The sequence below is a fragment of the Macrobrachium nipponense genome, chromosome 4 (genome assembly GCF_015104395.2).
Source record: "Macrobrachium nipponense isolate FS-2020 chromosome 4, ASM1510439v2, whole genome shotgun sequence".
NCBI classification, from domain to species: Eukaryota; Metazoa; Arthropoda; class Malacostraca; order Decapoda; family Palaemonidae; genus Macrobrachium; species Macrobrachium nipponense.
The window spans coordinates 132,164,271-132,191,567 of record NC_061100.1 but is presented as its reverse complement, the minus strand read 5'-3'; the positions used below and the strand labels follow the sequence as shown (position 1 = coordinate 132,191,567).

The window sequence follows — 27,297 nt, the reverse complement described above, 5'->3', positions numbered from 1 at the left end:
CCCGTTTTCTATCAGATTTTCTCTGTCGGTAGGTCAGGTGATCTACCGCCCTGCTCTGGGTGGCAGGACTAGAAACCATTCCCGTTTTCTATCAGATTTTCTCTGTCGCCGGTGGTGTCAATATTGTTGTTACCACCTCCTGACTGGAATTCTTTTTTCAACGCTTTTGATCTTCTTTCGACCGATTTTTGGTGACGTACTTGGATCGTTGTTTGGCATTCGCTATCGTGGAACTGTTTTTGGACTTGGCTTTGGTTTTTTCTTGAATATGTCTGACTCTAGTGTTGGTTTCAGAGTGTGTGTGAATGAGGGCTGTAAGGTGAGGATTCCGAAGGCTTCGGTAGATCCTCACACTGCATGCCGTGGATGTAGAGTTGTTGAGTGTTCTTTAGATAACACATGTAATGTGTGTGAAAGATTGAGTGCTCAGGAATGGAAGACTCTAACTTCTTACTTGAAGAAGTTAGAGAAAGATAGAGAGAGGAAGGCGGCTTATAAAAGCCTTAGTAGATCTAGATCTCATGAACCCCTGTCTAGTTCTGTAGCTTCTTCTACTCATAATTATTCTCCTTCTTTATCAGGCCAATCACAGGTTGCTAATCCCTCTGATTCGGCTTCTGAAATTGCAGAACTCAAAGCTTCCCTTCAAAAAATGCAAGAGAAAATGGCGGCATTAGAAGGTAAGCAAAGTGAGGGTGATATTTCTAGTGATATAAGTGTCCCCAGTGTAGTGGAGGGGGCGTCTGGTCGTCTCTGCGACGCTCCCAGGCCTAGACCGCTTCCAAGCTCCCTGGCCCAGAGGAGAAGGAAAGTCGAAAGCCGTATGGAGGTTGTGGAGAATCCCCAACGATCAAGCGTCCCTTCGGCGGAATCTGTTACATCTCAGACTGCCAGGGATCGCTACAGAAAAGCGTCCTACGAGAGTGCTTTTCGTCATTGGGATCTCCCTCACCAAAAAGAGGATGGAAAGATACGAAGCTTTCCCGTCCGCTGAAGAGAAACTGGAAAGAGCCTGAATTGAACTCTAGCCCCGAGCGCTTTTCTGAAGAAGAAGCGCCTTCGGTAGTAAAGAGAGCTAGAAAGGAGTTAACTCCCTTTGCGGTAAGGGAGTCTCTAGCGCCTTCCAGATCTCCCTCTCCTGCTTTTGATGAAGAGGAGTCCTCTACCAGGAAGATTTTAATCAATATGCAAGAGCAGCTAGCGTCGTTGGTAGGAGTCCTTTCCAAGGAGCCTTCTCGCAGAAAGGACGACAAGCTTCCTATAAAAAGATCTAGACACCGATCTCCTGTCAGGCGCAATGAGCCTTCCAGGGGAATTGTCGCACAGGCGGCCATCTCTGGGGGGAGCAAAGCGCCAGGCAGGCGAGAGGTAGAAAAGTTAGAAACTCCTGCCAGGCGCCTGGCGCCAGCCAGACCCCAGGCGCCAAGTAGGCGCCAGGGAACACCTCACAGAAAGAGAGGAGTCTTCCAGGCGCAAAGAGCCTGATTATTCTCGAGATCGTTCCAGGCGCAGAACGCCAACCAGGCGCCAGCTAGAATGGAAGAAGCGCCTGCCAGGAGCGAAGCGCCTGCCAGGAGCGAAGTGCCTGCCAGGCGCAATGTGCCTGCCAAGCGCGATGCACCTGCCAGACGCTAGGAGTATTCCGAGCGCGATGCACCTGCCAGGCGCCAGGCGCATACTATACGAGAAGAGCCTGATAGGCGCCAGGAGTCAATCAGGCGCCAGGCGCAAATTAACCAAGATTCTCCTAAGGATAGGCATAGGGAGGCAATAGCCCTTAGTCCCTCGCCTGTTAGAAGTTCTTCTTCTACGGAAAGGAAGAATTCAAAGGAGGAGACAGACGAAAGAAGGGAGCATTCTCCTTCCGATCCTCTCGACTTAGAGGACGTTTCGGATGAATATGGAGATTCGTTGACTCCAGCTGCTCCTCCTTCTCCGCGCTCTCTTTTTTCGAGCACTAAATCACACAAGTCTTCGTCCTTCCTTAAAATGAAACTGGCCATATCTATGAAGAGGGCCCTACAGTCTCTAGATTCCTGGATTAAGACAAAAAAGGAACTAGGAAGGATGGTCTTTTGTATGCCTCCTGCCAAACTAACGGGTAGAAGAGGCATATGGTATGAGACGGGAGAGAATATGGGATTGTCTCTGCCTACTTCGGCCGAATCGGACTTCTCGAGTCTCGTAGACTCCTCGAGAAGACACGCCTTGAACTCGGCCCGAGCAACATGGGGTCTTTCGGAGATGGACCATCTCCTCAAGGGACTTTTCCACGTCTTGGAAGTATTTAATTTCCTGGATTGGTCCCTTGGGGTTTTGGCTAAAAAGTCCCAGGAAGCGGAAAACCTAAACCCCGAAGCTTTGCATAGTATACTTACATGCATAGACAAAGCTGTTCAGGATGGGTCGGCAGAGGTCTCCTCCCTCTTTGGTGCGGGAATGCTGAAGAAGAGGGCTGTTTATAGTGCTTTCCTCACTAAGGCCGTCTCTCCTTCACAGAGATCCGCCTTGTTGTTCGCCCCTCTTTCAGAGTATTTGTTCCCTTCTCAGTTGGTGAAGGACATTGCACATTCACTAACTGAGAAGGCGACTCAAGATCTCCTCAGGCAGTCTTCGAGGAAGAATAGGCCTCTGGCCAATGAAGAAAAGAAAGGGGCTCGTCCAACGCAGCAGTAGCCCTTTCGAGGAGGCCCTCCGATTAGATCTATTCCCAGAAGAAAGACCACGGAAAGAAGAGGAAGAGCTTCCTTCCGACCCTTTAAGAAGGGGAAATGAGAAAGCGATCCTCCAAACACCTGTAGGTGCCAGGCTGCAAGATTTTGCGGAAGCCTGGGCAAACATAGGAGCCGACACTTGGTCCATGTCGATCATCAAGAAGGGATATTATATCCCATTCAAGGACAGCCCTCCCCTGACATCAACACCGAGGGAACTGTCCGCCAGATACAAGGACCCTGTACTGATGGATACTCTTCATCAAATGGTAGAACAGATGTGGGACAAAAGAGCAATCGAGCTGGTACTGGATCACAACTCCCCGGGGTTTTACAATCGCCTTTTTCTAGTAGCGAAAGCTTCGGGGGGTTGGAGACAAGTACTGGATGTAAGTGCGCTGAACAGATTTGTGGAGAAACAGAAGTTCAGCATGGAAACGTCTGCTTCAGTCCTTGCAGCCTTCCGCCAAGGAGATTGGATGGCGTCCCTCAATCTTCAAGACGCCTATTTCCACATCCCGATTCATCATTCGTCGAGGAAGTACCTTCGTTTCATGATGGAGGGAAGGATCTATCAGTTTAGGGCCCTTTGTTTCGGCCTGTCCACGGCTCCTCAAGTCTTCACAGACATAATGAAGAATGTAGCAAGACATCTACATCTGATGGGAATAAACGTCTCCCTATACCTGGACGACTGGCTCATCAGGGCCAGGTAGCACAAACAGTGTTTGGAGGACCTTTCAACGACAATAGAACTGACAAAGTCATTAGGATTGATCGTAAACCTCGAGAAATCGCAGATGATCCCCAGCCAGAACATGGTTTATCTGGGGATTCGGATGGATTCTCGGGGTTTTCGAGTGTTTCCATCTCAAGAGAGAATATCGAAAGGTTGCGCCACAGTCTCCAGCTTCTTAGGGAAGGAGCGCAGTTCAGCGAGGGAATGGTTGAGCCTTCTGGGGACCCTTTCCTCGCTGGAACAGTTCTTTCCTCTAGGAAGACTGCATCTCCGTCCTCTACAGTTCTTCCTGAGAAGGAATTGGAATTGGAAGAAAGACAGGACAGCTCTCCGATACTTTTCCAATCCCGACAGAAGTGAAAAATCACTTAAGGTGGTGGTTACCCCCTCTAGAGGAGAACAGAGGTGTGTCCCTGGAAGTTCGGAACCCGAACCTGATATTATTTTCAGACGCGTCGGAGACAGGTTGGGGTGCAACCTTAGGATCCAGGGAAGTGTCAGGCACCTGGTCGGAAGAGCAGGTGTCATGGCACATAAATTGCAAGGAGCTCTTAGCCATTCATCTGGCGTTAAAGAGCTTCGAACAGATAGTCAGAGACGGGGTAGTGCAGATAAACTCCGACAATACCACCGCTCTGGCTTATGTAAGAAAACAAGGAGGGAATCACTCTCTCACTCTATACGAACTGACAAGAGATCTTCTTATTTGCGCGAATCAAAGGAATGTAACTCTACTAACAAGGTTTGTCCAAGGGGAGAGGAACGTGAGAGCGGACAGGCTGAGCAGGAGGTTCCAGGTCCTTCCCACAGAATGGACCCTCCACTCAGAAGTGTGTCAGATCCTTTGGTCTTTTTGGGGGAAGCCTCAAATAGACCTGTTTGCCACGTTCCTCTCCAAGAGGATAGACACATTTTGCGCTCTGGCAGACGATCCCAGAGCTTATGCAGTAGACGCCTTGCTCCTGAACTGGTCCGGACTGGATGTGTTCGCTTTTCCCCCATTCAAGATCCTGGGGGAAGTGGTCAGAAAGTTCGTGGCCTCGAAGGGGACAAGGATGACTCTGATAGCCCCATATTGGCCATCCCGAAGTTGGTTCACAGAGGTAATGGAGTGGACGGTGGACTTCCCCAGATCTCTTCCAAACAGGACAGATCTGCTCAAACAACCCCACTTCGAGAGGTACCATCAAAACCTACCCGCTCTTGCTCTGACTGCCTTTCGACTATCGAAAGACTTGTCAGAGCGAGAGGGTTTTCTCGCAAGGCGGCAAGCGCAAATGCCAGAGCCCGCAGAGCATCTACTATGCGAGTATATCAATCGAAGTGGGAGGTGTTCAGAAGTTGGTGTAGGTCGAAGAAGCTGTCCTCTTCTAATACCTCTGTGACCGAAATTGCAGATTTCCTTCTTTTCATGAAGGAGAAATCGCATCTTTTTGTACCAACTATTAAGGGATACAGGAGTATGCTCTCGGCTGTATTCAGGAACAGAGGATTAGATTTGGCCAATAATAAGGATTTGCATGATCTCATTCGTTCTTTCGAATCAAAAGAACCTAGAGTTCCGAGCTGGAATCTGGACGTGGTCCTAAAATTTCTATCTTCTGAAAGGTTCGAACCACCTCACACGGCTTCCTTTCGAGATATTACAAGGAAGTGCCTGTTTCTGTTGTCTCTCGCTACGGCGAAGAGAGTCAGCGAGCTGCACGCCCTTGTTCGTTCCAGACTCTCTTTCTTGCTAAAAAAAGGATTTTGACGTAAGGAAAAATCTATTTCTGGGCGATTGGCTCGTGTCGCCAGCGAAATATCCTTTAATCTATTATTTCTAGGGTAAATGTACTAACACATACCAGAGAATAAATAAAATAAAGAAAAAGGTCAGTATGACTGACTCGCTCACCCTCTAGGAGGGTGTCGGTATGAACACTAGGCGAGTGAGACCACTACCACGAGCCAAATGCCAATAGAAATCTCCCACTACAAAACCCTCCAAGAGGGGAGCCGTCCCACAGAGGGAGCAGCTCGTACCACTACTACACCATCCCATGCTTGCGACTGCTGCGCCTCTAGTGGCCATCCTGAAGTTAGCAGACAATCTTGAGCGAAGGGATGGGTAGGGGGGGTATTTCGCTGGCGACACGAGACCAATCGCCCAGAAATAGATTTTTCCTTACGTCAAAATCCTTTTTCTGGGCTCAGCTCGTGTCGCTTGCGCGAAATCGTACCAGAGAAACAGCACAAGATTGTAAACAAAGAAAATAAAATATAATAAAACAAAATAGGTCTCAAATAAAAGATACAAAATAAAAGAATGAATATAATTGCTAAAAAGATACAAGTACACAGTAAAACAAAATCAGAATTATGCTTAAATTACCCTTAAATCTAATTATGTTAATAATATAAGGTAATTTACATATATACAAATAGGTACAATGATTACCTATCACAATAAATCTGTGTAACAACATGTATCAAAAATAGAAATAGCAATTAGTATAAATTTACATAAATATTTGATCAATGATAAAATAAAATATCTTAGGAATGTATATGACTTAATATACAAAACCCGTAACCATTGCATTATGATGTATCCCCTAGCATAAAAATAAGGGGATAACATCTATGAGATCAGTATGGTAATCAGATGTGAGTGTCCCTAACCAGACAAAAGGGGCACTATACAATCATAAAGCAGCTAAGACACAAGGTAAATGTTAATGAACAAGGCAGGAATAGACGAACTGTTGGGTGAGGCAGGTAGAAAGGAGGACTGAATCTTCTACTATAATCTAGCTAGAGTCAGGGGAAACTATGTTACCCGCTGCTACTGCTGGGAATTTCAGAGCTTCCAAGGACTTAAGGTAGTGACGTTTGAACACTGTCGGCGATTTCCATCCGGTATACTTCTTTAAATCAGCAAAATTCATATGTTGGAAGTAATTAATTGAGGTGGCTACTGCCCTGACATCATGTGCTTTTGGAAAGGAGTCAGGATTGGCTTGTTTGATAAAGTACAGGATTTGTTGCCTGATGCCTTTAGTGGATAAAGTACACCTTTTTCCCTCCTAAAGAGGGGCCCCGATGAGGAAGAGGAGGTCCTGGATAGAAAGGCTCGTAAGGTTGAAACCGGACAAAGGGAAACATCTTGTGGAAGGGGTAGTACCTTCCAAGGTTCCCACCTCATCAAAGGATCTTCATTCTTTGCTAAAAAGCTACGTTCCGGAGAAAGTAGCACTTCCCCCGTGGGAAGGAATTGAATATGATCCGGATCTCTGGATAAAGCCGACAGTTCTGAAATTCTTGCTCCTGAAGCTAGGCTTAATAAAAACAGAGTTTTTCTTAGGAGCATCATAAACGAGCATGTGTCATTATCGGTTTCGGAAGCCAGTTTAGAACATCGTTTAAGAACCATGAAACTGACGTAGGCCTGACAGAGGGCCTAAGTCTAGCACATGCTTTAGGAATAGACGAGAAATAGGTATCTGTCAAGTCTATGTTAAATCCAAATTGAAATATCTTTTTCAATGCTGACTTGTTTGTCGTAATCGTGCTAGCTGCTAAACCCTTTTCAAATAAAGATCTGAAAAAGGATATAGCAGAATTAACTGTCATGATTCTGATATCTGACTCTCTCAGGAAGATTGCTAACTTTTTGACGGCAGCATCATACTGCCTCAAAGTTGAATCCCTTTTATCGGATTCCAGGAAAAGAATATTCTGAGGGTCAATATTCGCATCTCTTTTTGCCGCAAACTTCATGAAATCCATAAAGTTAGGGTTTTGAGAATCCCTGAGGAAGCGAACACAGTCTTCGTTTGTACTGACTGGGAGAGCTTGGGACTGGGGATCCGAAGGGGACGAAGACCCAGTTCCAGGATCAGGGGGTACCAATTGCTCTTCGGCCAGTCTGGGGCTACTAGAGCCACTTGACCCCTGAATGTCCTGAGTTTGTCTAAGACCTTCATAAGGAGATTCACTGGAGGGAAGACGTAAATCTTCTCCCAGTTGTTCCAGTCCAGAGCCAGGGCGTCCGTGGCGTAAGCCAGATGGGTCCAGGTTGGGGGCTACATAACACGGTAGTTTGTGGTTCGCTTGTGATGCGAAGAGATCCACCTGTAGCCCTGGGACTCTTTGAAGGATCCATTGGAACGAACTCTCGTAGAGACCATTCCGACTCTAGGGGTACTGATCGGGATAGGGCGTCTGCTATGACGTTTCTTACTCCAGCTATGTGGGTGGAGGAAAGATGCCAACTGAATTTGTCTGCCAGGGAGAAGATGGCTATCATGACGTGATTTAGATGACGTGACTTGGAGCCTCCTCTGTTTATGCAATGTACTACCACTGCGCTGTCCAAGACTAGCTTTATGTGGGAGTACCTTGGTGGGCGTAATCTTTTCAGAGTCAAGAAGACTGCCATTGCCTCCAGTACGTTTATATGGAACTGACGGAACTGGGGTGACCAAATTCCTTGCACCTTTTTGACCTGGGAGTACCCTCCCCAGCCGCTTAAGGACGCGTCTGTGTGGATGGTAATCCCTGGTGGAGGGAACTGAAGAGGGACTGACACTGACAGATTCTTGACTTTTGCCCACGGCCGAAGCCGGTTCTTTAGAATCAGAGGTACTGAGGATAGCTTGTCCCTGGACCTGACATTTGCTCGAGAGCGCCAGATCCTGGTTAGATCTTTCAGTTTGGCTTTCATTAAGATGTTCGTTACTGAAGCAAACTGGAGAGAGCCGAGGATTCTTTCCTGAGCTCTCCTCGATGCTAGTTTGTGACTTAGAAATTGCTTGACTGACTTCGCTATTTCTTTCCTTTTGGTGGATGGAATCGACAGAGTGTGTGAGGATAGATTCCATTGAATGCCTAGCCACTGAAAGTTTGACTCTGGGGTGAGTCTGGACTTGGATCTGTTTATCTTGAATCCTAGATATTCTAGGAATTGGATCACTTTCAGTGTGGCCTTGTTGCATTCTTCGACTGATGGGGCCCAGATCAACCAATCGTCGAGATACGCTACTACCATAATCCCTTGAGCTCTGAGCTGTTGCACTACTACTTCCGCTAGCTTCGTGAACACCCTGGGTGCCACGTTGAGCCCGAACGGGACTACCTTGAAGGAGAACGTCTGGTCTCCTATCTTGAATCCCAGATACGGACGGAATGTCTTGCAATAGGGATATGATAGTAGGCGTCTGTAAGATCGATAGAGGTGGTGACGGCCCCACGGGGAAGTAAGGTCCGCACCTGTGAGATCGTGAGCATCTTGAACTTGTCGCAGCGGATGGCTAAGTTTAAGCGGGACAAGTCTAAGATTACTCTTCTTTTGTTTGAGCCTTTCTTTGGGACGCTGAACAAGCGACCTTGAAATTTTAATCTCTTGACTTTGACTATAGCTCCTTTCTGAAGGAGGTCCTCTGCGTACTCTGTCAATTCCTTGGAAGGAAGTTGACGGAAAGGTCTGGCTGGAGGTGGGTTCGTCAACCAGCTCCAACCCAGCCCTTTTGACACTATGCTCTGAGCCCACTGGCTGAAGTTCCACCGGTGGCGAAAGTGAAACAGCCTCCTCCTACCTGAAGTTCCTCATTGGTTCTGGTAACCCCCTCGACCTCCTCTGAAGTGCTTTCCCCTATTGAAGGGGCCTCCCGATCCTCTCCCACGAAAGGACCGCTTACCTCTGCCTCCCTTGTTCGAGCGGTCATACTTCTGAGAAGCTTGACTCTCGAAGGCTGGATTGTAAGCTGGAGAGATGGCGTATGAGGTGGAGGGTTGAGGCTGAGGGGATATCACATAAATAGGCTGTGATTGACCTTTAGACGTGGAGGGCTGAGCTGTCTGCACTAACGGCACTGTAGGAACTTGTTGAGGGAAGCGCGGCTGCTTCTTTTGGTAAGGTTGGAAACGTCTAGGCTTCCTTTGTCCCTTACCTTTTGGTGTCAAGTCTTGCCTTCTCCTAGCCGTAAGACCCCAACGGTCCTTAAGGCTTTGGTTCAACCTCGTAGCCTCTGCTTGTACTTCCTTTACCATAGCCTCTGGGAAGAGATCTGCGCCCCAGATGTTAGAAGAAAGTAACCTATTCGGTTCATGCCGAATGGTTGCCTCTAGCAATACATGCTTTCTGCAATTTGTTCTAGCAGTGGCAAACTCGAACATGTCTGACTGCACCGTTTGAGTCAGGGCTTTGGTCATAAGCTTAAAAATTGGTTCTGAACCATAAGCCATGGTTGCTACCTCAGACATAGCCATCAGGTTGATTGACCTGGCTAGTCGTGTTTTCGAGTCAAACTCCGCTTGAATAAGACTATCAGGGAGCCTGGGCAGCTTTTCACCAAACTGCTCCATAGCACAGTCAGGTTTGAGTTTGCCAGCTGTGAAAGTGTTAGGCAAGTCCTCCCATAATTCTCCAATTGACGGGAGCAACGGAGAAGTGGGGTCTGCTTCTTTCAGCTGAGGCATGGGTTCCCCTTTCTGAGCTGCTGAGATGGTCGACCTCGCTATCTTGGTAAGGAAAGGGAGCGGGGTACCTTCGTCCATCGTGAAAATGGTAAAGGGACTTTTGAATGGTTGGATCTTGGTATTCGAACAGTCCATGTCGTCTAGACATCTAAGCCATTCTCGTTGGGCCTGGTCCCGAGAATAGAGGACTGTCTCCTTTGGTACCCTGTCATCTCTAACCATAGCCGAAGGCGTGAGCCTAGCGTAGCCTATGAAGGGAGGCTGTAGGCCTTCCGGGTAGAACTCGAAGTCCTCTATTCTTCGAGTTCCAAACTCCGGTATGGAGATGAGACCATCTTGGAAGGGAGCATATGACGCTACTCTCCAAGGATTGTTCATGGAGAAAGCGGGCAGCGAGTCATACGGGGGAAGCTGAGATCCACTAGTGTTAGAGGTTGAGGGAGAGGCAAGAGGGGCTTCTCTTAGGCCGGCTATAATAGTATCCTGAGAAGTTATCCTATCCGACAGGCGAGATATCATATGTTCCATACTCGTCTTAAGGGAGCCTACCAAGTCGCCTACCTGTTGCAACAGGCCAGCATTGGTGTCCAGAGCCGGAGCTGCTGCGGAGGTGGAGGGGAGACACTGAATAGGCACCAAAGGTAGTGGAACTGGTGATACTGCCGGGGTGCGGGATTTCTCCTTAGGCTTACTCTTTGAGGACTTTGAGCCGGAGCTAGACCCTTTAGACCTGTCTGGGCCGGGATTACGAGCCGGAGACTTACGCGAAGAAGAAGACGAGGACGTCTTCTTCGAGGACGATGACGTCTTAGTCAAGGTCATATGCTTAGACTTGATCTTAGGCCTAACCGAAGCCTCTGGAGGAGTATATAACTCATCACCGGTAAAGCCTGGGAAGGATGGTGAAGTTGCAGGGGTAGAAGAAACAGTCATTCCCAAGGGGGACCCTTGGGTACCTGCATTACTTACCTCGACCAACAGGTCGTCTATACCTACCATAGGTTCAACATTTATATCCAGGGTCGCGACATCCGTGGAGATATCCTGGTCTTGTTCAGTCAAGGAGGCCGCCAGCTGTTGTTGGATAAAGGCAATAGAGGGGTCCGCTTCTACCGGGTCGACGTACCCAGTCGCCTTGCCTCCGGGGAAGATTAACAAAGCTAAACGCTTCTCCAGTATGTAGGGCTGACCCTTGGCGGCGTTCTTGCCAAAACCTCCGACCCAGGCCCGCAGGGTAGCCAATGCCGTATCTCTTACTGCCGGAGCCTGTAAGAGAGGATATATTTTAGATTTAAGAACCACTTAAAACTAAAACTTAGGATATCACTTAAACTAGATGCCTTAAGTTAAAGTAATGATGAAAACTTAAGAACTAAAAGAAGCGGAGCGGCATGCGGAGATGGAATACTTACCCGCTTCCAAAAGCTGGCTCACCAGATCGTAACATATGGTACACGTCTCATGGTACCAGACCTGGATGTCCCCGTGCGGAGTCGCGCATGGAGCATGGACCGGCAAACTTCGTGTCCACAGGGGTCCTGAAGTGTAGCGGAACATCCCGGATGCTCACAGTGGTGGCCTGTAAGTGGGAAGACACATGAGTATCTTAAAGGGGTAACACTTACAGACTAAGGACAAAAGAACTCCGTTACGTGGCGGAGCTCGGAAAAAATTGGGCATAACCCCTCCCTGCATTGCCTGAATAGGCTATAATCCCGGAGAGAGATCCGGTAAATACTAAGGGAGGGGTGGGGATGGTTTAAGAAACTTAAGATAAACTTAAAGATAACTTAAACCTACATGCAAGTAACCGGACTAGGTCCAGTGAAGCGGAGTGTAGTAACTCAGCAATAACGGTACGGTAGTGAAAGACCTATTGTATGCTCCGGTCCAACTATGGTGGACTATACCCTTCCGCTGGATATCAGGACTCCGATAGGGAGGAGCTCTAGTAAGGAGGGAAGGGCGAGATGACATACAGACTCGCGCTAACCCGGAGCGACAAGGAAGTAACGGAGGGGGGGAAGGCCAGAGCCCCCCACAACGTACCACCCGGCCGAGCCGAGAAGCGGAGAGGTCGGAACCAGTCAGGGACTGTCGGACTCCCAGGCCCCTCCGGTGGAGGGGAAGGGGAGGCAGGCTCGGGCATGCTGGGCGAGCAAGGACAGACCGACCCACCCCCGCCCGACTCTATGGGAGAGCGGGAGAGGGGGAAGGGGGACTGGCAGGCGCCTGGCTGACTCGTGATCACGTAGTGACCACGAGGCGTAAACTAAGATACGGTAACCAAGCCTGTAGGCCAACCAACTGATCAGAGAGAAGCTATCGGGAAGCAACCAGAACTGAAAAGCGGTAGCATATAGGCCCATAGGGCGAAAACCAACTGATCAGAGAGAAGCTATGAGGAAGCGACCGAACTGATCAACGGTAGACTAGGCTCTACGAGCCAGGACCTAGGCTAAGCCAGACGCCAACTAACCTAACAATAACAAAACATAAAAATATAATATATAATAAAAATGAAAGAAAGAAGGTAAAATAGCAGGAGAAAAAATCCAGGAGTGTGCGACTAGCCCGAAGGCAAGTCTCCCACTCAAAGCTAGTCAGGGGCCGATACTAAGAACCTGGACTAGGGTCTGGATAGAAAAAGCCTACATAAGGTGAAATACATACATGTATAACAACTTGAGTAGACGTAATAACGCGGATAATCAAAATAGAGCGTAAAATAATAAGGGATGTTCTAGGTATGGGAGACCAAGAACGAACCCAACATGCGGCAGGACCATGCTGCCATGCTTCCAGCCCCCGAGAACGTATCTATACCTAAAAAACGGCAAATACCGTCTCGGGGACGGAAAAAACTCGCTAACCGTAAATACTGAGTACTTAACTTAGCTGCTGCAATAGCTGCACGCTCCATTATCGAAAAATCCGAAGAAAGGGCACAAAAAACACAGAGAGAAAAATAGCACTTGTGATTCGTGCGAGCTAACGAAAAAGGATGACCACTAGAGGCGCAGCAGTCGCAAGCATGGGATGGTGTAGTAGTGGTACGAGCTGCTCCCTCTGTGGGACGGCTCCCCTCTTGGAGGGTTTTGTAGTGGGAGATTTCTATTGGCATTTGGCTCGTGGTAGTGGTCTCACTCGCCTAGTGTTCATACCGACACCCTCCTAGAGGGTGAGCGAGTCAGTCATACTGACCTTTTTCTTTATTTTATTTATTCTCTGGTATGTGTTAGTACATTTACCCTAGAAATAATAGATTAAAGGATATTTCGCGCAAGCGACACGAGCTGAGCCCAGAAATGAGAATCCCTCGAAACCCTGGCCCAGGAGCTTCGAGGTAAAAGGCCTGGCTAGTCTAGTAGGCAGAGAGGCAGAGAGGTCTCTTTGCCCGGTCAGAGCGCTTAAATTCTATCTGGACAGAAAGAAGCAGTTGGGGGGTTTGCAACACGGTCTATGGTGCTTGGTAAAGGACCCCAAAAGACCGAAGAATGCCTTAGCCTTCTTTGTAAGAAGTGTTATTACCGAGGCGCATAAGAACTGCCCAGATGACTCTTTTAAACTATTAAGAGTAAGAGCTCATGAAGTAAGGGCAATCGCGACGTCTATTGCATTCCAAAGAAATATGTCTCTCAAGAATATTTTAGATGCAACATATTGGAGGTGCAACTCGGTGTTTGCATCTCATTATTTGAAGGACGTGCGTGTAACATATGAGAAATGTTTTTCTCTAGGTCCGTTTGTGTCAGCGCAGACGGTTCTGGGTACTGGAGCAAGCGCCGATCCTTAATTTCTGTGTACGTAACCCTCTTGTCGGATACGTTCTTGGCTTCCTGCTGGAAGAAGTGTCAGATGTCTCACAGGCGGCCGTCGCTTCACTTCAGTAAGGGAATCGAGTGGTATCTGACTTAGAGGGGTACAAAAGTTTTTTTTTTGTACTTTAGTGTGTGCGTATTTCGAGTTTTTGGTTGTTTGGGAAGAGTTTGGGGATAACTCTTGGCAATCTTAGAACTAACACGGGGGTTAGGATCGGGTGATCGGGATCGGTTGTGTGCTCCTTAAAGAAGGCGTGTTGTCATATAAGTGGATTAGCACCCATTGACAAATGCCAGTCAGGCTCTGCCGAGTAAGTGGATAAGACCCCATCGACAGACCCACAAGAACTCTTGGCCGCAGATCACTATCTCGCTAAGGCTCTTGAGGTGAAGCAGACTCCCAGGCAGTAGCCACGAAGTCTTCCACCTAATCAGGTAGGAACCAAGGTCTATAAATACCTACAACATATGTTGTTTACTGTCTATTCAGTAGTTAGCTGTCTCTTGCCCTCCACCAAAGGGTGTCAATCAGCTAAGTATATATCTGACAGGGAAGTTGAATGTATGAAAATGATATTGTTATGATACAATAAAGTTTCATACATACTTACCTGGCAGATATATACGATTGATGGCCCACCCAGCCTCCCCGCAGGAGACAGGTGGAAGAGAAAATCTGATAGAAAACGGGAATGGTTCCTAGTCCTGCCACCCAGAGCAGGGCGGTAGATCACCTGACCTACCTGTAGCGAGTGCCGCGAAATTTGAATTTCTGTCGGGGACGACGGAGTCGATAGCTACGTATAACAATATCATTTTAATTTTACTGAGTTCTTTGCCAGTTGGTTCCTCTCTTTCCCCGAAAGTGGGCGGGGTCATTGTTACCTAACCAAAACAAGACAGAAAATTAGAGTGACCCGTGACTTTATTTTATTATAAAAATGTCATTTTTTTAAAATGAAAAACTCAATAAAAATGCAGGTTACATAATTTTCAAGACACCCAAAGGATTAAAAGTGTACATCATTTAAATACTCTTCAGAACACATCCATATCTCTGTCTAAAGCCAGTGTCAACTTTGTCCAACACAGCCTGACCGAGAGAGTAGAAAGAGCAAGAGCAGGAGCAGAAGACGTCATTTCTAAGCCTATAGATGAATGGTATCGCAGCAAAGACTCTTGGGTCAGGAGCAGGGACAGCCATTGTAATGCAAACTGTCAAGGCAGCTGAGATGGGAAATGTGAGAAGAACTTGCCTTAACAGGGGTCACCCTGAGATGGCGTGTTGGGAGGTCCGATGACAGACAAGTCACTTGTGGAACAATAGCACCCAACTCAGAAGATCGGTAGTCAGGAGTACTAGTAACTGTCACTAGGCCGTATAAGGTTGGTACTCTTGATAGGCCTAACGAGGCCCAAATGACCAAAATCTGTGCATCTGATCCTGAAAGAGTAGGACAAGCTGGTGCTGCCTCCACCCTCACAGGGTGGGAAACCCCCCTTCCCAAGAGAAAGGGGGCCATAAGGTACAATTACTCCCGACCCATCTCCCAAAACTTCCAAAGAAAAAAGCCCTGGAAGAATGAGAAAGGGTAAAAGCTTCTAATGCAGGAGAAACAAAGGGAGGACAATTGTTCAAGGAAGAGGAAGAAGAAGGGGGATCTTGTGAAGCATCCATCAGCATCCATCAGCAGAGGAGCGACGGCCAAAGATGGAAGGTCATCTGCGTAAATCTACAGGAGTGAAATGTCCATGGCCATGGATGGAAGGACATGTACATCTGTCTGCAGGAGAGTGATGTCCTTGGTTGGAAGGATGTCCACTATCGGGAGACAAAGAATCCGCACTGAAATCCTTTATCCTCCAACATTTAATGGGTGAGAACCGCACAGGAAATGAAGAAAAAGCTGATAAGGATGAAGCAAAAAATCAAGCCAATTGAAACAGTTTTACCAGCAAGGCAGCAAGAAGAAAAACTGGCCACCTCATGGGGGGTCAAAGCAGGTCAACAACCAGCACCTCACGAATACCAGCATGAATCCCAGTGCCACCGATGCTTTGCATTACAATTTTGATTGTTTTTACATGTTTCCAGCTGGCGCCAAAAGATTTATATTTATGTTAAAACCGCAGGTTCATTAGCTATGAAAAATGTAAATTAATTATAAATTTGTCATTTTTCTCAAAATTTTCAACAATATTTCAGGTTACAACGATTTCCAGCTTACGATATGGCATAGGAATGGAACCCCTGTGTAAGGGACTGCCTGTATGTCACAGTAGGATGGATAAGTTCCATATGAGTATGAAGGCGCTATTCAGAGAAGTACATGCAGTAACTAACGAGCACACGAAGCATCTAAAAAGCAAACTATTTGTATTAATGAACATTACCTTAATATAATTTATCTAGTCCTAAATCCCCAAAAACCACACCAAAATTTACGACAGTATTAGAGCAGTTGCTACATCAGTAGCTTTTATGAAGAATGTCTCAGTCGCCAAGGTACTTGAGGTGGTGACTTGGCGTTCTAATTCTGTTTTTGCCTCTTTTTACTTGAGGGATATTTCTCTAGTTCTAGGCAACCTTCATTCTTTAGGCCCATTGGTGATGGCAGGACAGGTCGTCAGATAGGAGAATTAGGTAGTCTTCCTGTTTTACGTTTGGTTGCTACCTGTAATCTTATTTTTGTTGTATATGTATTTTTTTGTTTTTGTTTTTGCATTATAACTTTTGGAAGTTTTTGGTTTAGTTATAATGGGAATTAGGCAGTTTGGTATTTGGGTGTTGTCGATGACAAGGACTGGCTGCTTGACAACTCATGCTGCTTCCATTGTCAGTCTGACGTGGGACCAGCCACTGGGTTGTTGGCACTGGCGACTACGCTTCTCCCAAAGTCGATGCCGACCTAGGACTAGCCTCTGGTTTGCTTGTCCTGACGACTCATGCTTCTTCCATTGTCTTTCTGGACAGAGAATTAGTCAATGGATTGTCTGCTGTCATCTAGTGACTCGTTCAGCATTTACTTTTTGTCTCACCTGTTTTCTTGGTGTCAGACACTTGTGCGAGATCAGGCGACATTTAGTAGCTCTGAGTTTGTTGCTGACGAAGTCGGTAGCGTTAATACACCCTCCGATGATCGTTTAACATGAGACCAGTTTGGATTGTCAGGCACTCATCCTTCAGGACTGAGTTGCCTTTTTGCTCCTTTCTCTTGGCACCAGAAAGCTTGAGTCAGGAGTTGCTCATGAGCCGATATCGCTGCTGGCGACGTTGGGTTGCGTTGATACACTACCAATGTTTGCTTAGCTTTGAATCGCCCAGGCAGTCCACGCACTCATCCTTCAGGGATAGAGTTGCCAATGCCCACTCCTCTCTCTTGGCGCCAGACATTCGTGAGAGAGCAGGTGTCGTTGGTGGTTGTAGTGCTTGATGAAGTCATCAGGTTGCAGCCTTTCTGTCCTCGATGTTGTCTGACTTGTCACCTGGTCGGTCACTTGACTTTTGTACAGATGGACTGACTATGCACTCACTCCTTGTCCTTTACTACCACAGTTTGGCGGCATTATGGTAGGAGGCTTTGAGTTCTTAGTTTCTTAGTCTTTGGGTTGAGTTTTTAACTCTGCATATGATATATATTTCTTTGTTGTTTTATGTCCTGTTATGTTTTTTTTCTTATTCTTCCTTTTCCATTAATTGGATTAGGTTGGTTCCTCCTATTCTGCCCGAAAGGGAAATTTTACTGATTCCTTCCTCCTTTTCAATGTGGTTAATCGGGATAGATATATTATATTAAGGTAATGTTTAGTAATATGAAATTTTTATTATAAAATTGATATTTATAATACCTGTATAATTTATCTAGTCCCACCCATCCTACCCAACAGCAGTGTTGCCAGCTGGCGGACGGAATAGGAGGTAATAGGGTTACCAATGTGGTAAATTTTGGTGAGGTTTTTGGTGATTTAGGGCTAGATCAATTATACAGGTAAGTATTATTAACATTAATTTTGTAATAAAAATTCCATATCTAAACATAAGCATATTTCAGCAAGGTTCAATTTCCAGATTCTCAAGCATTGTTTTGCAGGTAATAAGAACAAAATTGTTGTGGAACCACCAAAAATTAAACTAGCCCAAGCATTATTGAGCATGAGCTTCAGAAACGGGCTGAGGTGGAAAAGAGGATTATTTCCTTTTTTAGAACTGTAGTGATGGGGAGGAAAAGGGTAGTTGTGCTTAGGAGAATGCAAGCTTTTATCTTTTCAAAAAAGTAGACAACCTTTGCAAAAACTGGTTTTTGTCATTGAAGATTTGTAACAAGATGCATTTGAGACCCAACTCACAAGACAATCAGTTCCACATCTTTTAAGTCATCTTTGATTCAAGGCATCTTCATTGTTGCTATGGTTGTGTAACTCAAGTTAGTTTTGAAACAATGTTATAATTCTTGTATATTAGTGTTTGTGGTTGTTCAGGCTTTCATTGATATCTGAAACCCAAATAAATGCTTTTTCTTATCTAGCTGCAGTTATGTTTGTCTTGTATGAATGGTGAGTTGTGTAAAGCCTTCATTGTTGCAGTATTTAACATACTCATACTAAATGCTAGGTTTGTGTGCTAATTGGGAGATGTTTCAGGGCTGGTTGTTTCTTCATAGCCAGACTTAGGCCAGAGTAAGAAAAGATCAGGTCCATGGTATCCCCATGACATGCAATTTGAGATACTCCAGCTGTGGATCTGGAAAGATGCCCTCCCCAAACAGTCATTCTGACTCCCCCTGCCTTGTAGGTAGATAAACACATGTATACCTCCTTGACAGATTGTAGAGACCACTGGGAGGATTGTCACGTACCTAGAAGATGGTTATTTATTCTAAAATGTCACAGTAATTTTCTGGAGTTGATAGTTGCCTTCCATTCTCACAGAAAGTTAAAGTTTTTGAAGAGGACCCACTTCTTGATCATCCTATACAACATGGTACATATGATAAGCATCAGGAAGCAAAGTTCATTTTAGTATAAAAATACGTACTGTGTCATACAGTTGGCTCTGGCACGAAGTGATACTTGTCATCAGTCCACTTCATGGGATTGCTCCATGTGATAACAGACCTCCTGTTGAAGCAGACTGCACCTTCAACCAGGTTGATGTCGAACAGACTCTCCTGCCTAGTGATTGCCACTCTGCTTCCACATACGAGAGAACCATTCACTTCCAGTGTATGTATTGAATGCATCTCCAAACCTGGAAATTCAGACAATAACAAGAGTCACATTCCATCAGGAAAGGCACTGAGGGCAGTCTGCATATTCACTCTATTTTCCTAGATATTTGAAGAAGATGAACACACTGTCAATCTTCAATGTAACTGCCTACCATGTGGTCCCAAATTGTCCCAATAGCCATTGGTTTGTTTCACTGAAATATGGGTAAGAATTAATGTGTTGTTCATTCCCAGGCAATAAGAGGAAAAGGTGTTTATGCCTCTCTCTTAATCTTTTTTACTGAGCTGTTACCTTCATGTTTGGATTTTCTGAATCCAGTCTAACATGAAAATTATATGTCTATCATTGGTAGATACATAGTGCAAAAACTAGACTTCATATATGTGGCATAATACCAATCCATGTGGCAAGTATGCTAACTCAGACAGTTTACTGCTTTGGAAATATACAAGGCTGTGTTGTCAGAGCCCCTGCTGTGTGGGCTTTGCATTTTCTCCAGTGCTAAAGTTTTTAGCTCCATCCTTTGATCTTTACCATTCATCAACCTGCTGCCAGAAGGTGGGTTTTTTTTACTGCCTTAGTGTTGGGAGCCAGGATCAGCAAAATTTGCTCCTGTGAACAGGTTTTTCATCTGGGTTGTTGGGATTCTCCTAATTAGGGACCTAGGTCATTTCATTACCTGTAAATTTCTTTTATATGTTCCTTTGAAGATAAACAGCACCTCCCTATAAAGAACCAGGTTTTGACATATGAAAAATCTATTTTTTGGTAGCTGCGGTGGGTCTTCTAATCCACCAGGTTTCCCTGCCAAAAATTCATGGAAATCTGTGGATGGTGATTACTTTCACAGAACTGGTGAGTAGTGGCGCACATGGCCGCACTCATGCACTGTTGCCATATCTGTGGGAAAAGGGTGACTGGAAATACTGAGGTAATTGGTGTAGGCAGGGGTGTGCCCTCCAGCCTTGAGTCCATTTTTATTTTATCACTCTGACATTGATTATTAACCTGGTCAAAACCAAATAAAAGAGAATACTTTGATATTGGTTTGTCTGTCTTATGGAGCTCCTGTCAGGACCAGAAGGACAGTTCTTTGAGGATTCTAAGCTGCCATCAAAAGTAGGCTTTTCTTTTGGCAAACTATGTTGTATGGGAACTCTCAAAGACTGCTATTGTAGGGTATGTGATGTTGGGTTTGCATGGAAATATCAATTTTATTTAATATTACAAAAGTTTTGTATATTTATAAAAAAGCTATTAGAATTTTATTCTTTATATCAGAGCTGATAGAACTTTCATTTTGATCAGCATTTTATGATTTTAAATTTTCCATAGTGAATATGTTATTTTAGGTAGTGAAACAAATTTCAAGTCAGTTTTTACATCTGATGAGATAAAAAAAATTCCGTAGGTTCTAGCTGAGAGTGGACTAGTTAACCAGGAATGGTGTGAAAATGGTGCAGAAGCCCCCACTAATGCTAGCACACCTACAGAAGCAGATGGCCAGAGTCACAGCATTCAAGCCCAAAGTCAACCTTGTTATGAAGTGCAAATGCATTCATCTCCATGTAAGGTATGTTTATTTTTTGGAGTAAAGTACCAAAAAGGGGCTCTTGAAAGTCAAAGTTGCATGATAGATAGTGAACAGTGAAAATCATAGATACAGTCAACCCCCGGTATTTGCAGGGAATGTGTACTACAGCCCCCCCACAAATAGTTAAAGTCTGCAAATACTTAAAACTCCTCTAAAATACTTAAAACTACCTATTTTGATACTTCAAACACACAAAAAAACTCCAAAAATGCTTATATATACTGGAGTATTTTAAACAGTTTTACCAGAAAAAGTGCATTTATCATGACAGCAAATAGGGAAATTTTCCACGAATATTGTGTGTACATAATCCATAGAGAAATCCGCGAATAGAGGCCATGAATTGCAAGACTGTAAATAGTGGGAGTTGACTGTAATTGTTTGCCTTGTTTGTACACTATTTAGTATTGGCAGTCTATGCTTAGGGCACAAAAGACATAGCATGGCAACACTAATTGATCAGACAAATTATTACTAAATGAAATTGTCTTGTACAGCAGTTAGTTTTATTGGCAAGTCGTTTTTGGGATACATATTTCTTGTTTTTGTACATGAACTTCCCTGACAGATATATACTTAGCTATAGTCTCCGACGTTCCCGACAGAATTTCAAATCTCGCGGCACACGCGACAGGTAGGTCAGGTGGTCTACCTTACCCGCCGCTGGGTGGCGGATGTACGAACCACTCCCGTAAGCTTGTCAGATTTTTCTCTGTCGCGGGAACGATAACAACTGTTGTCGGTTCCTCTCGATAGTTTTTCGATTCTCGCTTGCCTGGAGTTAATTTGGACTTCTTTTGGTGACGTATTCGCTTTGTTTGGCTTGGCATACGCTGATTGTGGACCGGTTTGATTTTGAGTTTGATTTTCTTTAACGATGTCTGATCTAGAATCGGTAGTTAAAACTTCGGTTTTGTTTAGGGTTTGCGTGAATGAAGGATGTAAGGTGAGGTTGCCGAAAGCTTCGGTAGACCCCCACACGGTTTGCATGAAATGCAGGGGGAATGAATGTGCTTTTGCTAACCCTTGTAATGAATGTAAGGGATTGAATGAAGAAGAATATAAGGCTCTCTCTTCTTATGTTAGGAAGTTGGAACGTGATAGAGTGCGTAAGGCTTCCTCTAGAAGTTCTAGCAGATCTAGAATGAGTGAGTTGGATGTGGATCCTAATAGTACTAACGTAGAATTAGAACCTTCTTCCCAAGTTGCAGCCCCGGCTCCCCGCACCGAAGCCGAAGATTCGCCTTCGGAGGCGGCAGCTCTGAAAGCCAAGAATCGTTCTATGGATCAGAAGATTCGTCAGTTGGAAGGTAAGGAGAGTGTTAGTGATCAGTGCAGTGTCCCCAGTGTTGTGGAGGGTGCGTCTGACCGGCTCCTTAGTGCCTCTAGGCCTAGACCTCTTCCAGACTCCCAGTTCCAGTGGAGTAGGAAAGTCGAAAGCCGCAGGAGGGCTAGGGAGAGCCCCCACCGGTCAGGCGTCCCCTCGGCAGATCCTGAAGTACGCTCCCAGGCTGCCTCGGATCGCTACAAGAAGGAGCTCCTACGCCAATGCTTCTCCTCTTCGTCGTCTCCCTCTCCGAAGAGAGGTTGGAACTCCCCGGATGCGTCGCGCCCGTTGAAGAGGGCTTGGAAGGCTCCCTGCAGTCCTTTGGCTTCTAGTCCGGAGGTTTTCCCGGAAGAATCGTCGGTGGAGGCCAAGAAACCCAAGAAATCCTGTGATCGTTCTTCTTCTCGCGCTCCGCGCTCGGCGCCTGCTTCCGAGGAAGAACAAGAAGATTCTCCTACGAGAGTACTCGCGGGACTTCAAGCTCAGATCACGGCGCTAGCAGACTCTCTAGCAGTTAGATCACGTAGGAAGAAGGACGTTTCTCTTCCGATCAAGAGATCTAGGCGCCGCTCTTCAGAGGATCGTTCTCCTTCATATGGGGAGGTTTCGTATGAAGGTGGGGGCTCGCGTGAGCGCCCTCGCTCGAGTGAGCGCCCTCGCTCGCGTGAGCGCGCTCGCCCTGGTTTCTTCTTTCGATTTCAAGACGCCAAACATCGGTAGGACGCTCTATGGAGAAAGAAGTTTTTTCTCCAGATTGGATTCCCGCTTCCGGTAAGCGCACTGCACCTGCTCATCACGCGATTTCTTCAACTCCCTTGCGTGAAACTTCTCCTCAGCAGCCTCAAGATTCTAGAAGGCGCCCTTATACAAGTAGGCGTTCTTCTTCCAGATGTCACTCTCCTCGAGTGTCGGATCGTGACTTCTCTCCTGACAGGCATCTAGAGTCTGGTAGGAGTCGTGTGCATGATAGACGGCCTACTGTTAGCCGCTCCCCGCAAGGTAGGCGCCAAGAGCCTACTGCACATAGATCTCCTAGTAGGCGCTCGTCTCTTTTAAGGCGTCATACTCCTGATTATTCTCCTAGGGGCAGACAACAAGAGTCTTTCAAGCGCCCTTCTCCGTGTAGGCGCTCTCCCGCTTCTAGGCGCACTTCTCCTGACCGTTTGTCTCTTGGTAGGCACCAGGAATCCCGGAAGCGCCCTTCTCCAAGTAGGCGCTCGTTAGTTTTGAAGCGCCCTTCTCCTGAATGTTACCCTCTTGTTAGACGTCAAGAGTCTCGCAAGCAGCCTTCTCCTAGTAGGCGCATTTCGCCTTCCAGTCGGACTTCCGTTGATCGTACGCAACTGGACAGGTATGGAGAGCCGCGCAAGCGCTCTGCTCTCGATAGGCGCTCTTCTCCTGGCAGCCGCTCGCCTCAGGATAGGCGCATAGAGTATAGTAGGCGCTCGCCTCCTCGTAAGCGCCCTGTGGATGTTTCCGAGGATTCTCGGAGTAGGAGCCCTACCTCTCCTTCGGCTGAGATTCCGTATACCTCGAAGAGGGAGTCTCATCGTAGACTTTCCAGATCTTCTCATCGTTCTCCAGTGGATGTGAACTCTTCTAAGAGAGGGCGTTCTCCAACCTCTCGCTCAACTCCTGCTAGGATCCCTTCGTCACATAAGGATCTTCCGCGCTCGCCTCGAGAAGACGTCCTAGAAGGTTCGGATGAGGAACCGAACACTTCTGCTGCTGTCTCTTCTTACAAGAAGCTTACAGAGCTACTTTTACAAGTTTTTGGGGATTCCCTTACGCCTACGGCTCCTCCTTCTCCTCACTCACTTTTTTCAACGGCGAAGACAGCGAAGAGTTCTTCTTGTGAGGATGAAGCCAACTCTTTCTATGAAGAAGGCACTGAGGAGTTTTGGTTCCTGGATGGCTTCCAAAGAAGAAGCGGGGAAAACGATGTTCGCTTTTCCTCCTTCGAAGTTATCAGGACGCGCTGGTTTCTGGTACGAAACAGGAGAGCCCTTAGGATTGGGTCTACCGTCTTCGGCTGATTCGGATTTTTCGGCACTGGTAGATTCGACAAGGAGAACTGCCCTTAACTCTGCTAAGACGACTTGGGCAATGAATGAATTGGATCATTTGCTCAAAGGTATGTTTAGAGTGCTAGAAGTATTTAACTTCCTTGATTGGTCGTTGGGAGTCCTAGCCAAGAAAATTGAAGTGCCAGAGTCAATTTCGCCAGAAGATCTTATGTGTGTGTCTTGTATGGACAAGTCGGTAAGAGACGGAGCGAGTGAAATCGCCTCCCTTTATGGGGCCGGGATCGTGAAGAAGAGGTCGGTTTATTGTTCCTTCTTAACGAAGTCGGTCTCCCATGCTCAGAGGTCTTCTTTGCTGTTTGCTCCTCTGTCTACTCAGTTGTTCCCGAAACATCGAGTGCAGGACATTTCGAGGTCACTTTCGGCCAAAGCCACCCAGGACCTTTTGGCACAGTCGGCAAGAAAACCTCGCCCTTCCTTCCCTACCAAGGCTAAGAAGGAAAAGGCAAGTGTTCGAGAACCCTTTCGAGCATCTTCATCAAGAACCTCTACGTTTAGAGGTCGTAGACCTTCAAGAAGGGGTAAGACTTTCGCCAAGTCTGTTAAAGCCCCCAAATAACTTGCAAGTCCTTCAATCAACGGTGGGCGCCAGACTCTTAGAGTTTGCAGAAGTCTGGGCCCAAAAAGGGGCGGATCCTTGGACCCTTTCTATTTTGAGGAGGGGTTACCTCATCCCTTTCGTCGAAAGACCTCCCTTGACGGCCATCCCAAGGGAACTGACGGCCAGGTACAGAGACCCCATCATGAATCAAGCTCTCCATCTAGCAGTAGATCAGATGCTGGAGAAGGGGGCTATCGAACTAGTGACAGACCATCATTCATCGGGCTTCTACAACCGCCTTTTCCTAGTTCCGAAGTCTTCAGGGGGATGGAGACCGGTGTTGGATGTAAGCGCCCTGAACTTCTTCGTAGAAAAGAAGAAGTTCACGATGGAAACGCCTTCATCAGTGCTGGCAGCACTTCGTCCAGGGGACTGGATGGTTTCCTTGGATTTACAGGACGCTTACTTCCACGTACCGATCCATCCTTCCTCGAGGAAGTTTCTCAGATTCATGATGGGGGGGAAAATTTTTCAGTTCAGGGCTCTGTGTTTCGGCCTCTCGACGGCCCCTCAAGTGTTCACGGGGATTTTGAGGAATGTGGCTCAATGGCTTCATTTGAAAGGGGTGAGGATATCCATGTACCTCGACGATTGGCTAATAAGGGCCAATTCAGAAGATCGTTGTTTGAAGGACTTACAAGTAACTTTAGAATTGACGAAGGCTTTGGGACTTCTCGTCAATTTCAAGAAGTCATCACTAATTCCCGAGCAAGAGTGTGTGTATCTCGGGATACAGATGAACTCTCTGAGTTTTCGGGCTTTTCCCTCGCAGGAAAGGATAGCCCGAGGATTCGAGAGAGTAACAACCTTCTTAGGGAAAGAAGTATGCACAGTGAGGGAGTGGATGAGTCTGCTGGGACGCTCTCCTCTCTGGAGCAATTCGTTTCCCTAGGAAGGTTGCACCTGAGACCACTCCAATTCTTTCTTCATCGGAATTGGAGTCGTCGTTCTCAGGATTTGACGTTCTCCCTGTCGTTATCCCAGGACATCAAGAAACATCTCTTATGGTGGACAGATCCCAACCTCTTTGCGAAGGGACTGTCTCTTCAATCACAGACCCCCAACCTGGTGTTGTTCTCCGACGCGTCGGACATGGGGTGGGGTGCAACTCTGGGAACCAGCGAAGTGTCAGGTACCTGGGTGGGGGACCAGGTAGCCTGGCACATCAACAGAAAGGAGTTGATGGCTGTGTGGTTGGCTCTGAAGGCTTTCGAGCCCAAAGTCAGAAGATCGGTAGTGCAGGTCAACGCGGACAACACTACAGCTCTGGCATACATCAGGAAACAGGGGGGGACGCATTCCTTCTCCCTGTACGAGACAGCAAGAGACCTTCTTCTGTGGGCAGAAGAAAGAGGAATCAAGCTTCTCACCAGGTTCGTGCAGGGAGAAAGGAATGTAAGAGCAGATCTCCTCAGCAGGAAAGATCAGGTCCTTCCCACAGAGTGGACCCTTCATCTGGATGTATGCCAGAGCCTGTGGAAGTTATGGGGCAGGCCACACATAGACCTCTTTGCCACGTCAAAGAACAAGAGGCTGGATCCTTACTGCTCTCCGATATCAGATCCAGAGGCAGTAGCAATAGATGCTCTTCTTCTAGACTGGAACGGACTCGACGTCTACGCGTTTCCCCCCTTCAAGATCCTGGGGCTAACCATCAAGAAGTTCGTAGAGTCCGATTCAACGAGAATGACCTTAATCGCTCCCTTTTGGCCGGCCCAAGAATGGTTCACAGAGGTACTGGAATGGTTGGTGGACCTTCCAAGATCGCTCCCGCTAAGGAGCGATCTACTCAGACAACCCCACTTCGACAGGTACCACAAAAATCTCCTCGCTCTCAGTCTGACTGGTTTCAGACTGTCCAAAGTTTGGTCAGAGCGAAAGGCTTTTCAGCAACAGCTGCTAAAGCAATCGCAAGAGCGAGGAGACCTTCCACCTTGCGTGTATACCAGTCAAAGTGGGATGTCTTCAGACGTTGGTGCAAGAGGAAGAACATTTCCTCTTCCAGTACCTCTGTGACCCAAATTGCGGATTTCCTTATTTTCCTCAAAGAAGAATGTCATCTGGTTGTGTCAACTATTAAGGGATACCGCAGTATGTTGGCGGCGGTATTTCGGCATAGAGGCTTAAATATATCCGATGATAAGGACCTGCATGATCTTATTAGATCATTTGAAACCATTAAGCGTCCTCATGTAGTACCGAACTGGAATCTAGACGTAGTCCTACAATTCCTTGGATCGTCTAGATTCGAACCTCCTGACTTAGCCTCTTTCAAGGATTTGACGAAGAAGGCTATCTTCCTTTTGGCCCTAGCTACAGCTAAGAGAGTGAGTGAGCTCCAAGCTATTGAGGGCAATGTAGGGTTTAAGGAAGATTCTATGGTGTGTTCATTTCTTCCAAGTTTCCTGGCAAAGAATGAAAACCCATCACGCCCTTGGCCCAGGAGCTTTGAAGTTCGTAGTTTATCTTTTCTAGTAGGGGAAGAGCCTGAAAGAACTCTTTGCCCTATGAGAATTATGAAGTATTTCCTTAAGAGGAAGGAACAACTTAAGGCTAATCAAGATGTGCTTTGGTGCTCCGTAAAGGACCCCACTCGGCCCATGTCGAAGAATGCTCTTTCCTTTTTTCTGAGAAGCCTTATTACAGAGGCACATGTTGCCTGTAAGGAAGATCATTTTAGACTACTGAAAGTGAAAGCTCACGAGGTGAGAGCCATCGCAACTTCG

At 46.6% G+C, this 27,297-nt stretch overlaps 1 protein-coding gene across 3 annotated transcripts in view; it reads left to right on the top strand.

Moving 5' to 3' along the window:
- The window catches only part of LOC135211181 (uncharacterized), a 138,796-nt gene that overhangs the window by 45,434 nt on the left and 66,065 nt on the right, over positions 1 to 27,297 (top strand). For all 3 annotated transcript variants that reach the window (XR_010313633.1, XM_064244395.1, XM_064244394.1), the window contains exon 3: positions 20,377 to 20,538. Coding sequence is in view for 2 of the 3 variants with exons in the window: in XM_064244395.1 (XP_064100465.1) it covers positions 20,377 to 20,538 (162 nt within the window). In the remaining variant the exon portion in view is untranslated. The remainder of the gene's footprint in view (positions 1 to 20,376; positions 20,539 to 27,297) is intronic.